The 17498-nt window shown below is 41.1% G+C and overlaps 2 protein-coding genes across 4 annotated transcripts in view; one reads left to right on the forward strand and one right to left on the reverse strand.

Annotated features, from left to right (window-relative positions):
- Positions 1 to 742, reverse strand: part of PPP2R3A (protein phosphatase 2 regulatory subunit B''alpha) — a 44905-nt gene extending 44163 nt beyond the window's left edge. The window contains exon 1 of the mRNA XM_054982985.1: positions 636 to 742. The gene's annotated coding sequence lies outside the window, so the exon portion shown is untranslated. The remainder of the gene's footprint in view (positions 1 to 635) is intronic.
- A 6947-nt stretch (positions 743 to 7689) lies between these two features.
- The window catches only part of ARMC8 (armadillo repeat containing 8), a 106274-nt gene continuing 96465 nt past the window's right edge, over positions 7690 to 17498 (forward strand). For 2 of the 3 annotated variants that reach the window (XM_054982536.1, XM_054982537.1), the window contains exons 1-2: positions 7690 to 8124; positions 14147 to 14223. In XM_054982536.1, coding sequence (XP_054838511.1) covers positions 8080 to 8124; positions 14147 to 14223 — 122 coding nt within the window. In that variant the 5' untranslated portion in view covers positions 7690 to 8079. Of the gene's footprint in view, positions 8125 to 14146; positions 14224 to 16203; positions 16252 to 17498 lie in introns of those variants that run through there. The other variant, XM_054982538.1, reaches the window with a different exon arrangement.

The following is a 17498-nucleotide window of genomic DNA, read 5'->3' on the forward strand; positions in this document are numbered from 1 at the left end:
CAAGAGTCAGCCTGGACTACGGGAGGGTTTGTACTGTTTATTTAAATTAGCGCATACAGAAATTACTATAACTTCATTAATTCAACGTCATGAAACGACCAGCGCTGCAAGTGTCTCGGGGCGCCCGTCCTACTTCAGGAGGGTGGCATCACTTCTGCCACATTTTCCGAGCGGGAGGGGGAGAGGGTATTTGTACGCATCTTGAATTTAGCAACTGCCTACAATGTCGAACAGTATTGAGGTGAAGTTGCGGGCGCCGGTCGTCTTGGGTGGCTGAACCGAGGACTAAGCAGACCGAGGAATAGACGCCCCCCCCCCTCCCCCGGTTCCTTCTTCGTTTCCCTACGAGCAAAAAGAAGCCCGGTTTCCCTTCCCGAGCCCGGGCTGTTACCCTAGTGGGGACAGCTGAGGAGCCCAACCGCCCCGAAGGAGGTCAACATTCTTGAGGCGCCCGTAATTTCGCCCCTAGCCGCTCCCTCTTCCCCCTCTCGCTCTGTCTCTCCGCCCCTTAACCGAGCCTGGACACAGCGTGGTTCAATCAGCTGCCCCTTCGCGCCACTTTCTGGCTCTGCTCCATGAGCTCAATCGATAACAAACAGTGCCTAAGGCGGCTGGGGCAGCGGCGCAGCACCTACCCGCCGCCGAGGGGACTCCCTTTCCCATCCTGGGGCGCTCGTCAGAGTCGACCCTCCTCCTCCTCCTGCGCCCGCTGGGCTGAAGGTTGCTCTGCCTCTTTTCTTGTCCCTTCCGCGCAACGAAGGGGGCGCCCAAAGAACGCGTCCGAGTGAGAATGGGGAGGGGAGGAGAAAAGGAGGAGAGAAGTAGAGGCAGCGGCGGTTCCCTGCCAAGAAAGGGCCGGGCCGCTGGCACAGCGCAACAGAGAGAGTTCTGCCTAACTCCAAGGCGGGAGCTTTTCATTTTAGGGCCAGCTCCTAATTTTAGGGCAAACTCTGCCTTCAGCGTCCCCGGACTGTTCACGCCTTGAGGCCCAGGCGGGCGGAGGGTGTAATGACAACTGGGGGCCCCTCCTCGTTGACCGTCCCGACCAAGGGAGCGGTCACGGCCGTCGCCCTCTCGGGACCCAGGGAGTTAGGCAGGCAGTTCTTCTGGAGTTCAGGCTCGTTAGGTGGGTGTTTAAAACAAAAGGCCAACGCCCCTCTGAGCAGAAATCGGGAGTTCGGCGAGGAACGCGCTCTGCTAAAAAGGAAAGTTTTAGTTGTGGAAGCTCTTGAAAGACTTGAAAGGAAAACAGTTCAACCTTTTATTATCCATGTTATGAACCACAAGACATTAAGCCTTTGTAACCTTCAGGACTGGCATTTCTGAAATGCCAGCTGCTCTTTCCTGTCACTGACTCTAGGGTTGTTTCAGTTCTTTGCTCATGCTAAATACACCCGCCCTGCTCGTTTTCGCTGGCTTGTGCTCGCCGCACCCATCTTGTACTAATCAACTTCGTGTCCAGTGGGTTAAAGTTGGTTCTTAGTTCACATCAATCCAGTAGTGCATGCATACGGAACAAGGATTTTAAGACTTCTGCACCCCAGCATAACTTTTGGTTCAAGCATCCGACTTAGTGGGAGATTCAATTGTGAGATAACCTTACAGAGTACCAGGCCAATATTTCGCTTGCTGCGAAGGGCTCCAACTCATGCCCTGAATAATGTCATACAAATAAAGAACAGGATTTTTTAAAAAAAATCTTACTCTTGAAAAGTAACATTTGAGCCACAACAAGTTATGTTTCCTTGCTCCAGGAAGCTGGTTCCTATTATCCAAAGTACCTATTCAGCAATAGCATTTTACATTTAATAATAAATATATATTCAATAATTTTTAAAATTAAAAAAAAAAACTACACAGGACAGGTTTATTTCCGAGTTCAAAATTAAATACAGCAGGTTAGGCATGCATACCCATTTCAGGGGCTTTCAGAAATTGTCATGGGTCAGGCAGTGTTCATAGTGAGAGCACTAATTTCATCTCTGATCTCAGTGCAGCAAAATACTTGTTAAGTGCCCTCCACTTCCGGGAGTGAAGATGCATTCTAGGGGCAGCACTATAATATTTGCTCTTATTTGAATATTGGAAGTGTATGGTGCCCTTCATAATATTTGTTTTATTTACAAATATTAAAGCAGAACACAGTAGAAGCACATAGGCACTTTTCCACCAGGCAGCAGATCTCCAGAGGTGCACCCTTAGGATGCTTTGGCTTTTGTCAATATACAACTCTTCATCTCTGTCTTTCCTAATTCAAACTGCAAAACTCCCTTTGGCTGTCTCTCCTTGTAGCTTTGAAGGGTGGATTCAAAGCCATCAAGGAAAACATCCTTAGTAATTAAGAAACGCTGGCATTCTTTCATCAAGTTTCTCCTATCAGGCAACACTTTAGGCAAAAACATAGTGATCAACCAATTCAAATAAGACAAGAAAAACTCATAATACCATGATGGCAGGTTTTTATTAAATACTACTTGTCATTCTCTTGTCTGGGGTGCCAGAACTAGATAGGGAATTGTTTGTCAGAAATTGGTACGTGGCAGAATCTTCTACCTGGAACTCTATTTGCAAAATATGATAGTAAGTTTCTGAACACTAGTTTTTACACTAACTCAGAAGCAACGAAACTAAATTTGCAGTGCAATCCTATGGAGAGTTACTCCAGTCTAAGCCCATTGAGTTCAATGGGCTTAGACTGGAGTAACACTCCATAGGATTGCACTGTTGATGTACTCATTCCATTCTCATGTGCAGTCTCATGTACAGTCAGAAACTGCAAGATGCTAAGATGCTTTCTGCCTTTCTGGTCCATGCAAATAAAACGAACACCTCTCTTTCTGTGTGCGTGTGTCTGCTGTCTTTCTGTTGTTTCCCACCACTTTAGCCACAGCAAAGTGGCATGGGGTATGTTTGTGCCAGTTTTATCAGTTGTTGGAAATTTTTACATGTCCAGATCTGGAACACTATTGGTGTTTCTGTTACTGAAACATATACCTGTTGGATTTCAAAAAGCCATAATATGCTTCTTAGATACTTATTTTGTAGTTAGACATAATGCATTGTCAGATATTTTTGTGTCTGAATCTTACAGTGTCATCCTAAGAGTTATTTATACCTTTTAAAAAGTCCATTAAAGTCAATAGGCTTAGAAGGCTATAACTCTGCTTAAGATGGCACTGCTAGAGAGCAATCTTAAAATGACCTGCTCAGAAGTAGGTCACATTTTATTCAAGAGGGTTTAGGGAAGTTGTTTTTAGGATTACAACTTTACAATGCAATCCTAAACACAGTTAACACTCTTCTTTTACTTCAGTGGACTTAGAATAGTATAATTCTGTTTAGGATTGCACAGTTGGTCTCCTACATGGACTTTAATTTGCATCCCTGCTCCCAACTTTTTTTTTAAAAAAAGGATAACTGGCTTTTAAAAATCATAATGTGTCAATGTCACCTACCTGTATGTGTCATGAGTTCTGATAAATTGGGACATATCAGCATCTCCTTCCTCAAATTCTCTATCTTCATAACCCAAGCGTACCAAAAAAAGCTGATTACAAAAAAGATACAGTGTATTTTTTCCAGTGTTACAGATTGTGAAAAATTGTTATATGTTAGAATCTCATATCAGGAACATGATATAAAACTAGTCAAGGTTTTAGCAAAACAAGGTATCTCTAGTCCAGAAACAATATTATAGGCTGTAAAAATTATTGTATATCTGGATCTTCTTCCTACCATTCTTTTTGAACTGGTTTTGAAAATATGTCAAGACCTCCCATCTGTTCAGTAGGTTATTCTCCATTTCAGGGGCATATAACCATTTGGAGTACACTTACAGTGCAATTTTTAAAAGCTTAGAGCTTAAACTGGAGTAACTCTGTTTAGGATTGCAATGTTAATTTCCCTATCTGGGGTTAGAAAAATAGGACAGTTGAGTTTCAAACAGCCTTATTTGTATCTGGTTTTTGGATATTAGCTTGTTCTCTGATTCAGGGATAGTAAAGGTAGTGTGTGTGGGTGTGGGGGGTGTTTTTTGCTTTCAATTTGCTTGTACCTTTCTGATGAATTTCTGTGAATTGGCATATTGCAGAAGCCCTATCTGGTGTACAATTTGATAATCCAGTCCATATATAGCAAAACACAAATGAGTTTTCTAAAATCACAACTTTTTGGAGGTTTCTACCTGAACACTATCAACTCAAGGGTAGTGATTTAGACAGAATGTTACTGTGACAGACTTATGGGTTATGAAAATTTGCTATGTGTCAGAGTCGCTTATCTGAAGTACTACCTGTCTTTTTGATGTGGATAAAATGTACTGGTTTAATTTCTTATGACACCAATACTGGGAATTAGGAGCTAAACTGAATTTTTTGTGACAGAAGGAAATGTGGGAAAGTAGTTTTTAGGGTATTTCAGTTTTAAGAGTATTTAGGGTACTTTTTTTAAACTCAGAAATAATTCCCACCAAGTTCAAATGGACATACTTCTTGGTAAGTGTGGTTATGGCTGCTTTTAAAATGCCAGTGAGACTCTTTTGTGTTATTTCTTCACATGCATATAAACAGCTTTAATGTTGGATAAAAAATACTTAATCGAATGTACATTATCTCCAATATAGGCTACACAATTGAATTTCATGTCTGGTAAATGCAGATTTAGATTTATGTCTGATCAGCAAAAACACTCTTTAAAAGTATTAAGAATGTATTAGATTGTGCAACTTAGAGCTAAGCTACAAGAGATGAATTACATGAGGACACGCACGTGAAGGGAGTCGCAATGTTAGACAGGAAGCTGAGTTTTAAAAGAGATAGGAAGGTTTTGTCAATTTCCCCTCTTTACAGTCAGCAAAGATCCCTGCTCAGAGGGTTTGCTAATTTCCTCTTTGCCTCTCAAAGGCTCTGTCAGCTTAACTTCCCTTTCTAGCATCTTTGCTATGTGGAGGCACTGAAATTTTTTACTGTGGTGCTGCTTTATGAGAATATTTCTATATTTCTAAACTTCTGCTGCTCTGTGGATAATACTGAAGATTGTACAATGATTTCAGAAGATTAGCTGCGTTTCCCAAAGAAGCAGGGAGAGAAAAAAGTACCATGGCAGTTTAGCGACCATTAGTTGCTTTATTATGGCATAAGCTTCTGCTTATGAAGTCTACTTTATTAGATACATGAAGTAGACAGAGAAGATAGAATGTAGTACACAGGCTGTGACAAGCCATTACAACACAGGTACAATTGCAACATTGCAGAACTTGTATCTCTCCTTTCTCCTGTTTCTTTAGCACTTCTTGCAGTGCAGTTCTAAGCAGAGTTACATTCTTCTAAGTCTGTTGATTTGAATGGCCTTAGAAGGGTGTAACTTAGCTTAGGATGGCACTGTGGCAGTGCAATCCTGAGACTGTTGATGCAAAAGTGGGTGCTGCTGGTCCATTCCCTATAGGCATTCTGCATGCAGGAGAACAACACATGACCCACTGCAAGGCACAGATAGTGTAACAAGCATGCCAGAGACCATAGAAACACTAGCAATTCAGATGCATCAGCCAATGATACCCCTGTGAGTGGCAATCACAGGCGCAGCCAATCACTGCTTGGTGATCCAGCCACAGCCCCTAAATGCTACCCCTCTTCACGGAGAGCCAGTGGACAGTGAGAAAAGACCTAGCAACAACACCAACCCAACAGAGGGACATGGTTTGAGAACCCCACCCCCAGCCCATAGGGGAAGGGCAACCATATGATGGATAGAATGCTCACCTCTTCCCTGGTAGGGGCCTAACTGTCAGCAAAAGTGCTGACATGCACCCATCCTTACCTGACATCCATGATCCTAACCACTTGGCCAAGAAGGTAGGAGGTCCAAAGGAGGCATGCCATCAGACAAGAGGCACTCTTCTGCAGCCCTGACATCATCACCAGCCACATGGTACCAGGAAGGAACCATTACACAGACAGGCATGACTCAGAAGGTACTGGGATAGCATGGCCAGAGTTCTTAATTTAATCTCCACATGGGGAGTGGTGAGAGGCAAGCAAAAGTCTCAGAGCTGACACTATGTTCCTGCAAACCTCAGAAGGGGGGACAGAATGGCCAGCCAGTGGGCCGCTATAGAGATTCATCATTAAAGCAGGAACACCACTGTATGACCCCTCTATGCTGCAACTATGGTTGCAGCTCCCTTGTGACTACTCTGGATTCCCTGTTCCTGCACTACTAAGCTGCATGGCTTATCAGATGGCAGTAGAGCTGTGGGGAACTGTGAGACCCAGAGGGCCCCCCTCATTTTACTGCAGTCACACACATCCTTGGACCACATACTAGCATGTTCCGTATGCAAGATGAACACAGCAGCCAGCAGTGTGTGCGTGGGAAGGGGGTGGGGACCAATATGTAGAGTCAGCCTTCAGGGTGCCACTGTATCTCTGCTATGTGTTGCAGCTGAACAAAACAAGTCCAGTAGCATCAGAAAGACCAACAACAGCAATCCCAGAATGGTCTTCCCTGAGTCAAAGCCCACTATTTCAGACATGTTAAGAGATAGCCCTAAAGAGAAGGCATAGTTAGGAGAAAGCAGAGAGGGCAGGGAGGGGCATCCAGCTTGTCTCATCTGCTCACAAACAGGGACAGAGTTGTACAACACCCCAGACTTTACAGAAAAACAAATCATGAAAAAGTTCACTGAATTGGGTTGCTAGCTCTCCGTCCAGTATGGTATCTATGCATTTGTGAGCTACTCCTAGGGGTGATGAGGAGACACGCTAAGCTGTCCCCAGCACAGCATGCATGTATGTGAGGCAGACTTGCTAGTTGGAAGGCTTACCAAGACAGAATGCTCCAGGAACTGGGTGGCAAATCACTGGCAGAAACAGCATCAGTCCTACGTTGAATCACAGCCTGCACTGATGCTGCTACTAAACAGAAATACGTGTTGCAATGAAAAACAGTACAGACTACAGCCATGCTTGTGGGAACCCATGGGGGGGGGAGGGCTTCATTTGCCAGGGAATCCCCTGAAGTGCATGCATTAGCCATCCAAATTATACATACTGATAATGTGAGGGGACCTTCTGTGTCCAAAGCAGATGATCTACCACTGAGTCTCAACTGCTAAATTCCTGAGCTCTGTCTTCTCATAACTATTTCCAAAATTTAATGTTGATGGCAGGCACTCTGACCAAACACTATCGCTTCTATACAGCATATTCTATATACAATATAATTTACCAAGTTATCTAAAGTATAATTAAAACAAACAAACGCCAAGTCAAATTGAAGCTTTTATAAAACAATGTGGAATATTTAATATGCAACATGTATGGAACTCTTGCACCATTTTAAAGATGTATACAAGTTACATAAAATTGAAGAAGTGTCTGAAGGGAATTCTGGGTGTCGAAAGCTCCTACCCTGAAACTCTTGTTGTCTTTAAGGTGCCACTGGACTCAAATTGTATTTTACACCTAAAACGGTTATTTAAAGCAACTTTTTAAAAGGCATCCTTTTGATTCGAAATACTAATGGCATCTAAAATGTTTTCGTTATCTACAGTTCGCTGAGCCTCAACTGTTCCGAGTGGTTTTCCCAAAACGTATTTTCCCAGTAGAGGGCGTTCCAGGACTACGTGTAAACTCAGCAAACTATCCTAAGGCTCTTTTAATTCTCTTCTTACACCATCAACAACAAATTTAGACAGGTGGTTAGGGCTTTGCGCATGCGCTTCGTACAAAGGCCGCCGATCCCTCATTCCGCTTCCCATTGGCTAACGCCTAGACGACTAAAAGTGGAGCTCGCACCCCGCTCTTCTTGCCCTGAGTTCCGCAAGCAGGTGGGAGTAAATCCACCAACTTCCGGTATTCATCCCTCCCTTAGATAAGTCCTCATGACGCATGCGCGTTGTTAGCCGTGAGGCGAAGCAGTTCAGTTTCTTCGTTAGCTGATTCGAGCGTCAGCGGGCGTTCTCCCCCTCTCCTCCTCCCCCCCTCCCGGCGATGTGGCCTCGATTGGCGGCGACGGCGGTAGCAATCGTGGCGCTGGCTCTCGCGTGGGGTTGAACGGCTCGGACTGGCGCGCACCAAGATGGCGTGTGTGCTGGAGACGCCGCTCCGCATGAGCGTCCTGTCGGTGAGTGGAGGCCTGGGGCGGCGGCGGCTGTGGGTCCTAATGGAAGTCGGCACGGCTTCAGTTAGACGTCTTCTTTTTACCTGAGAGCGGAGACAGCTGGTCTGCTTCTGGGGTGGTCGGCTGGACGAGTGGGGGACTGCCTACTGAGGTTGCTGTTAGTGGGTCCCGCCCTCCTGCCGACCTCTCCCTCCACTACGAGAGCTGATGAAGCTGAGGCCTTTTCTGGCGCTACCGCCCTTTCCCCTTGACAGGCTAAAACAGAAGTCAGGTGGCATCTTTAAGGCTGGCCGTTTTCACTCCAGCAAAAGCTTTCGTGAATCACAGATCACTTCGTCAGATATGTATGGCACGGAAAGTCTTTCCGGAAATTTTTTAACTAGACTCATGGAAGATGTTGGTGTGGGGATGGGCGGGGGGATCCTGTTTGACACGATAGAGTGAATTACCATGAAGGGTCAGACTACTGATACATTTAATTTAGTCCTTTTCATTATGGTGTCCAACCAGATGTCACAGGCGACAGATAGAACCAGCGTTTCTCTGACGACAGAGGGTTGTTGTGTACTGAGAGGGAGTGAATAATATTCCCATTTCTGTGTGTGTTATAGCCCAAGCTGGTCTTTGTCGAAGTTTTAACCCATGGCCCCCCTTAGTCGAAGGAATTCTATTTCCTCTTGTGCTAAAGAAGTTCCAGCTTTGAAACTTCTGTACTTCTTGAAGTAGACCCATTAAATGTGAATTCACAAACTTGCATAATTGCTTACTCTTAAGTTGTTTTATTCTCTTTTTAGTTTATCCTGATTTCATCTGGAGAAGCCTTATTGCAAATATATATTAACTTGCATTTGATTTGTCAGAGTGTTGCCTTTTCTATTATCTTGTTTTTCTATCCTGCCCTGCTGGTTCACACTGACTTGAATACAAAGCAAGATTGGCGGAGTTTCGGAAAAGCCAGATCCTAAGCACAACAGAAGTACTTTCCTTATTGGCAAAAGGGTGGAAATAGCTCTGGAAATGCTGCTTAGGAACATCTCTAAGAATTTTGTCTTGGTTTTAGTTGTGGGAGAAGATGTATCTAGGGTGATGGGGTGAAGAAGAATATTTGACTGTGGTTAAGAGAATAGTAAACAACTGTAATCAAAACTTCATCTGGACTAGATTGATGTGTAAAGCTGTGCTTTGTTATTTCAAACCATTAGTCTGAAACTGGGGCAATCAAGTTGAACATTCTTTTGTAAGGTTTTAAAGTATAGTGCCTAGTTTATCTGTCTAGCAGAACTTTAACATAAGAGCATACTAAATAGTTTTCCACATTTATCTCCTGTAGTAAGGGCTGTGTACTCTCCAAAATGATAATCACACTTGTAGTTTTAACAGATTTCTTTTGCCATTTTTAAAATCTGTTCTTTTCTGTTCTGGCTGCTATTGGCAGTCATGGATCTAGAACCTTGATCCAACAATTTAAAAATGATACATTGGAATGTTATGTGTAGGCTCTAAAAAGAAATTGTAGCTGAATGGTTAATGCTTTCCTATAGCTAATCTTATAAGTAAGTCTCAAAATTGCAAAGATTATCTATGGTTCAAGTAAGTTAACTTACTTGTGTTGCTTGGCTTTAGAAGAACCTTTGCATATAAGATGAAATTCTTACTCGTGTTGAGTTTGTTTTATTTTGAACTTTATCTTTTCATTTGAAAGTCAGACCTGCTAATAAGTAATTGAATTTACTAGCCCCTTCTACTCGCTGAATCAAATGCAACCATGCAGATGGAGAATTTTTTCTGGCATAAAGGTTTGGAGGAAATCTCCTTCCTCCTGCAATTAGTTTTTATTGTGGTTTCTGTTTTTCTATTTCCAGTCTTGCTGTCTGTACAGTTATTTAAATTAGACAGTGACTTCATCTCTAATGAAGCCAAAATGTTGTCACTATGCTTGTAATGTTTTGCATATAAATAAGTATTGTATATTAATGTGGGGGTTTTGAATATTGGTTAGTGTGGGTTTAAATGCAGGCCTCTGAAGCAAGAAGGAGGGGGCTGAATGGGTTAATGGAGTGCACTGTGATCAGACAGGATCTGTTCCCTAGGTGGAGCAGTGTACTGCAGTTCTTAGCCAGTTTGGTGTAGTGGTTAAGAGCGCGGGACTCTAATCTGGAGAGCCGGGTTTGATTCCCCACTCCTCCACTTCAAGCCAGCTGGGTGACCTTGGACTCTCTGGAGCTCTCTCAGCCCCACCCACCTCACAGGGTGTTTTGTTGTGGGGATAATAATGATATACTTTGTAAACCGCTCTGAGTGGGCATTAAGTTGTCCTGAAGGGCGGTATATAATTTGAATGTTGATGTTGTTGTTATTAGTCAGAGTGCTGAGAAAAAGTGTTCATTCAGTAAAGTTTAGTAGATCTGTGTGGAGTTCTTCTGAGAAATTCTGTCTAAATCAGGCAACCGGTGACTGTGTTAGGTTTGCCAACCTCCAGGTGGGGCCTGGAGATTTCCTGGATTTACAATCTATCTCCAGATGACAGGGATCAGTCCCCCTGGGGAAAGTGGCTATCTTGAAGTGGACTCTGTGGCATCGTAACTTCCTCAAACCCTCGCCTTCCCAGGCTGCACCCCAAATCTCCATGAATTTCCCAAACCAGAGTTGGCAACCCTAGTCTGTATATTTCAAAGATATTGTACCTAGGTCAGGAAGCTGTGTGGAAAAGCCCAAATGAATATATGTCTGTTTGGATGAGATGAGAGTTTGTTCTCTTAGTGAAGATCTGTGTGGAAAATTAGTCTGCATGACTGGGTCTGTAAATATACCTTTAAGAATATATAGCTATTTTTGAAACCACCAAAGTGTATGAACCTATTGGTAAACTAATATCAGTCCTTTGAAACCATCACACTTATGTTCTTATAAATAAATTTTACATTTGGTTAAGCAAAAAAAGGATCTCCCAGCCACCCCATGTGCTGACTGTTATATCTATCACTAAGACTTCCTATAATGCAGGACAAACAGAAGAGATCTAAGGCAGTAGCCTTTGGTGATATTGAAAACCATTTGGAAAAGCTGAGGAAGTCAGGGAAGTAGCAATATATCTGGTGTTACCATTGGGAGTCAAACCTAAAGGGAAGGTGTTCTTGAGGTAAAAAGTCTGAGTAAAGTGGTGAATACCTGAAGCTCTGTGTGTATGGAAATAAAAGGAATGTTGACTGTTAACCAGGACCCTCCTGGGGTAAAAGTTTAAGGTAATGTAAGGAGGAGCAGTAATGACTACTGAGGAATTACACAATTTTAAAGTTGACAATGAGGACATTGAAATTGTTCAAGATCTTCTTTTCCTTGGCTCAATCATCAACCATAAGGTAGACTGCACCCAAGAAGTCAGAAGAAAATTGAGACTTGGAAGAGCCACTATGAGGGAAGTAGAAAAGATCCTTAAAGATAAGGATGTTTCTCTGGGGATCAAGATAATCCAAACTATGGTATTCCCCATTACTATGTATGGATGTGAAAGTTGGACAGTGAAGAAAGCTGACAGGAAGAAAATTAGTTCATTTGAAATGTGGTGCTGGAGGAGAGTTTTGTGAATTCCATGGACGGTCAAAAAGACAAATAGTAGGTTTTAGATCAAATCAAGTCTGAATTCTCCTTGGAAGCTAAAATGACAAAACTTTGGTTGCATCATGAGAAGACAAGATTCTCTGAAAAAGTCAATAATGCTAGGAAAAGTGGAAGGCAGTAGGAAAAGAGGAAGACCTAAAACGAGATGGCTTGACTCAATAAAAGAAGCCACATCCTCCAGTTTGCAAGATCTGCGCAAGTATGTCAGAGATAAGACATTTTGGAGGTCTCGTTGCCATAGGCTGTAAACGACCTAACGGCACATAACACACACACAAAGAGGACCTATAATAAAGGTTCAGGGCAAGGTTTTTTAAAAAAGTAGCAGCATTACAATGTTACTATGCTGTAGTCCAGAGGTTTCAAACTGTTCTTTGAAACTGCTCACTTGATGCTTATCCGGAACTTCTCAATAAAAAGATCAGTAGTGGAGAACCAGCTTCTCTGAAAAACAGCCTGTCCACAGCTTGCTGCTACTACCAATCTTCCCTTGCAGTGTACAGTTCCAAAAAAAATGTGTATATTTCATGATATATTTCTGGTTTCCACAGAACAGCATCTGACCCAGCAGACCTGGCCAATAGTGATGTGGGTTTTCCAGAAAAATTAAAATGGGAAAATTCTGGTGCCCTCAACTGAGCATGATCTGATTTAGCATGCTAATTTTAGCTTAAATTTAGCAAACAAATGTAATATCCCAGTAGCAGAACATTTCTCATTCAGCTGATAGGTTCATACTAGATTTTTGATTATGATATTCCTTGTGCCATGTAAGGAGACATATAAATAAGAATTTTAGTTCTGGGTTTGATTTTACTTGCACAATCAATCAGAGTAATTCAAAACTTTATTTGGATTATTTTATGTATTTGTGATTGTGTTCCCCATCCTTACTTTACAAATCAATAAAACAAACATGTTCTCTCACACAATTTATTATGACTTTGAAACTGCCAAAGCTTGCCTAATTTTGTATTGGCAGTGACATTGTGTTGTTGTTAATTTTATGAAACAGCAAGTATTTCGAAAAAACAAAGCGTTGGAAGATTTTCCACCCCATGTCTGTAATGGTCAGTACTTCACATGAACTCAGTATGTACCCTATAAAATCCTCTGCAGTACATTTGAATTATGTGACAAATAAGCATTCCTTCCCCAAAAAATCAAAGTGGAAAGGGTACCCTAAAGGTAGAAAGTTTGGAAAATACCATTCTTGCCAAAGTAAATAAGGAAACAGGTTAATCAAGCATGAATAATTACTGGGGTAGAACTGTAGTGTGGATAGAAATCTATATTGGTATATTGAATTACTTTTATTCTCATTGTAATATAATTTCAGAAGAAGGAATGAAAGGTAGGATGATGGATATATAGACGTAATGTTGTGTATGTAATTAAACTGGAGTATTTCTGTTTGCTAATGTGGATGTTTTAAAAGTTTGTTGCTGTTAGTTAAATGCCAGCCTCTGAGGAAAGGAGGAGGGGGTCTGGATAGGTGAGTGGAGTGCAAGCTGGACAGTAGCTAAACCCTAGAGGGTGGTGTAAACTGCAGGTTTTAGTCAGTGCTGAGGGAAGTTTTTCAGTCACTCATGGTATATCTCAGAGAGAGAGAGGATTTATTCTAGTTAAGTCAGGCAACCTGTGTGGAAGCCTGAAAGGGATCTCATTCTGCCAAATTCAGCGAATCTGTGTGGTTTTCTAAGACATTCTAAGTCAGGCAAACTGTGTAGCCTGTAGAGAGTCTGTGTATATCTGAGTGAGAGAGTGATCTATCTAGTTCGGACTGCCTTTGTGGGAAGACCTGAGTGAATGTATGTGTAGATTAGATGGAAATTTATTCTATTCCTGAAGACCTGTGTGGAAAATTAGTCAGTGTGACTGGGTTTGTGAATATGTAACTACTTTTGAAACCACCAAGCTTAAGAACTATTCTAGAGGAGTTAGCCGTGTTAGTCTGTAGTAGCAAAATCGAAAAGAGTCCAGTAGCACCTTTAAGACTAACCAACTTTACTGTAGCATAAGCTTTCGAGAATCACAGTTCTCTTTATCAGATTCGTTCTCTTTGTCTTTAAGAACTATTCTGAAATTGATATGCTTATCAAAACTCTGCAACCATCAGACTATCTACGTACAAATTCTACTTTTTTTGAGAGAGAAATATCCTTTTTTACCTCACAGCTTCCCTCACATGCTGATTTTTCTGCCAAACTACCATCTATAACAAAGCTTTCTTAAAATACCAGTTAAGCAGAAGAGATGTAACGCAAAAGCATTTGGTGGTATTGAAAACTTTTTGGTGAGGCAGCAATATATAGATCACACAAACAAAAAAGGAAGGTGTTCTTGAGGGTATTTAACACTTTTTCTGACAAACTGACAAATTATAAAATGTCTTTTTTTCCTGCAGGAAGTCACTGCTAGCAGTCGCCATTATGTTGACAGACTATTTGATCCTGATCCCCAGAAAGTCCTGCAAGGAGTTAGGTAAATAATAATTGCTCTTCTTCAGTCTTGCTGTCATTTATGTTGGTTTAGAATCCTTTCCCCATAGCTTTTGCAGTAGATGTGCGTAGCTGCACATTGTGTGATTATCCCCTCACCCAGCAAGGTACATTAGGAAACAATTTTCTTGTATATATCATGGATAGCTTTACAGATGTGCTTTTTGCCATCTGACTATGTGAAGGTATCTAGATTACTGCCTAATAGGTATCCACTGTTTTCTTTTTTGCCTGCCATGCGTACCAATTCTCTCTTGTATTTGGAACAGAATCTCTGGGTGATGTTAATAACTAAAAACTTACACTACTTTAAAATAAATTAATAACACTAAATAGCTGACTTAGATAACGTCACATGCACTGTGGATTAATTCAAGTAAGTTAGAACATACACTTTTAATCTGTTAACATTTAATCATGGTTTGGGTATAACATCAAACCAGTTTTGCATGTTATAAAGGAGCGTCAGGCCCTCACCTTCTCCCTTACCTCCTGTCCCTTTCTTTTGCTCCAGATCAGTTCGCTTGGTTCAGATGCAATAGCAAACATGTGGTGCAAAAAGGAGGCAAGGGAGAGAATCCAAGTATATGTGAATAGACAAGCCATAGTTTGCTGTCGGTGTGAACCAAGCTATGGAATTAAAAGCTAATGATGTCTGAAAAGGAGGTGAGGATTTCTGACTTCTGAGGTCCAGTGATATAAATTATATTCTATTACGTGTTACTGTGGATTACCTGTCAGATCTAGGAATTAGTAAGGCATTGCCCTAGCGTATCTCCCTAGAATCATCCACAGGGCCCATATGAATAATTTTGTTCTTTATCTTTGCAGCTGTTTAAGTTCTGTAGTATGTTGAGTTTTCAAATAAAGATATTACTTTGAAAAGCACTGACCTTCAGGCTCAATTTGGACCTCACAAGCATTACTGAATTTGTTCATGAGGGGCACACACCTCATTTAATGTCTGGCTGTGTATTTCTTCCATGCTTTCCGCCTCCCCTCATGGTGTGCTAAGACTGAAGGCCAAAGTTTTTAGCTAACTCCAGTTCATCATGGGAGGCAAAAGGAGTTACTTTAACAAATTGAGGAAAGAAACAAATCTCAGTGTGCAGTGTGGGGAATGTGCAAAGCCTATACTTAATCAGATTTGTTCTGGTCACAAAAGAAACTCTGGGTTGTTTACAGTATCTGAATAGAACCTAACTCAAGGTATAATATTGTATTGCCCACTAAGTACTAGCCCTTGCTTCTGCTATGTTATGTGCATTTATATTGCTTGGTATCTTTTCACATATACAGGGAGACTCAAATAGAGGTCTTTTATGTCTAAGCAGATAACATTTTGTAGTGCATGTAGTGCAGGCCACATGATTAAAGTGTTTGTATTGTGTTCCTAGGTTATACTTACTATCTGTTTATTTGCAAACCAATATTTCCATAGTTTATAGCAACCAGTTGCAATGCTTGTTCAGAAATTATATACATTTGAAATTAGGGTACTTGAAATAATTGATTAAATCAAAACTTCAATTTCTAATCTGTCCAGCCTGGACTGTTACTGCTTATATCCATGGTCTATGAATGTGGGGTCAGGAGATAAGAATTGCTAAAGTTTCAGATATATGTAAATTTCTCAGTTTGATGCTTCTTTGTTCATTGTGCTGGATCCATTGGAAAACTTCTGCTAATGGAAGGGAAGGCAATTCCCCTCTCATGTTTTTCTTGGGGATCTCCTGTAGCATCATTTTGTAAGGCAAATGGGATCCAGCAAGAGGATGGAGGTAGAAAATTCCTGTTTTACTGATGGAAGCTCCTTTGGTCAATGAAGACTTTGCATGAAATTCATCCATAAGACTTCTGTCCCTCCTGCCAGAACACCTTTCTGTTACAATATGGGTATACATTTAGTACCTATAATATAAAGAATCAACGGTTGAATTCTTTCATGGCTTTGTGTTCACAGAAAAACTTGAACAGAAAGGTCATTCTATGAAGGCTCATTCTGAGAAGAGTAAGTTTTTCCATTGGGCATCTTTAGATCCATCTCTGTATCCACAAAAGACTTGACTCAAACTTTTAAGTTAGTAAAACTCTCCAGACCCCTATAAAACTCTCAATATAGTAAAAGCTCAAATCTTACTTATTCATGTACCTTGTGTTAGACTTTGATCAGAGGTGTTAAAATGTCCTAGAACACTGGTGGCTAAGAATGGTAGCTAGTTGCTTATTAGACTTATCCAAGGAATTGCTACATGTAGCAAAACCCAAGGCTGTGGTAAACAGACAGCATAAACCAATATTGTAGCACATGTACTAAAAAGAAGGAAGTATATCTGTGTTGGCTGTTATCACACAAAGGTATAGTGTAAGAGTCAATAACTGAATATCTTACTTTGCAACGCAGAAATTCTTTGTGATAGAGGGCTAATCCATGCTTACTGATCTATCCAGTCTCACACTGTGTATTCACTAGTGAAAAGATTTTGCATGGACTTAATCTCTGAAGATGATCACTACTTACATGCAACTTCTTTCTGTAGATTTGAGCTATAATATCTGCAAAGACGAACCCATGACTCTTTGAACATGATAAATGTTAGTTAAAATTTTATTGATTCCTTCCATATTAAGTATGAGAAGAAGAAACATTTTTCCTCTTCTAACTATGAGACAGAGTTAGAAGACTGGGTTTCTGAAGTTTTCAGTGGCTTTTTTAGTAGGACTTCATATGAAGATAGCAGTGTGGGATTCATCTGGAAAATGAGCTGTCTAAAGTAGGAAAAAATCAGTAATTCAATAATGGGGAAAAACAATCACCTCAAAGAAGATAACCAACTTTGAATCTGTTGCGCTGTATTTATTTTTATTTCCGTTTTGTAGTATGACACATTTTTTTTTCATATTTGTTGTTACCTTGCCCCAATGTGGGCTTTTGTGACAAGAGGTTAGCCGTCTGAATTGAGGTGGCTTTTCATCACTCTAAAACTTTCCTTTTAAAACAAATTAGAGTAGCTTGGTGCCTATTGCTATAATAGCTACGATTCTGTCCAATTTTATTTAACTCCCCATTTGCATTTGGATGTCTGTGTTCTAAAAAGTAATATTTCAGTCTAAGCCTGTAACTATTGCTGTAGTTTTTTTCAAATGTGAGCTTTCTGTGTTGATTCTTATATTCTACTCAGAGGTTGTATGCTATATTTGATTGGGGTGAAAGTACAGTTTGATAACCGGGTTCACATTTTGTAGAGATGTAAAATA

The sequence above is a fragment of the Eublepharis macularius genome, chromosome 6, assembly GCF_028583425.1.
Source record: "Eublepharis macularius isolate TG4126 chromosome 6, MPM_Emac_v1.0, whole genome shotgun sequence".
In the NCBI taxonomy this organism is placed as follows: Eukaryota; Metazoa; Chordata; class Lepidosauria; order Squamata; family Eublepharidae; genus Eublepharis; species Eublepharis macularius.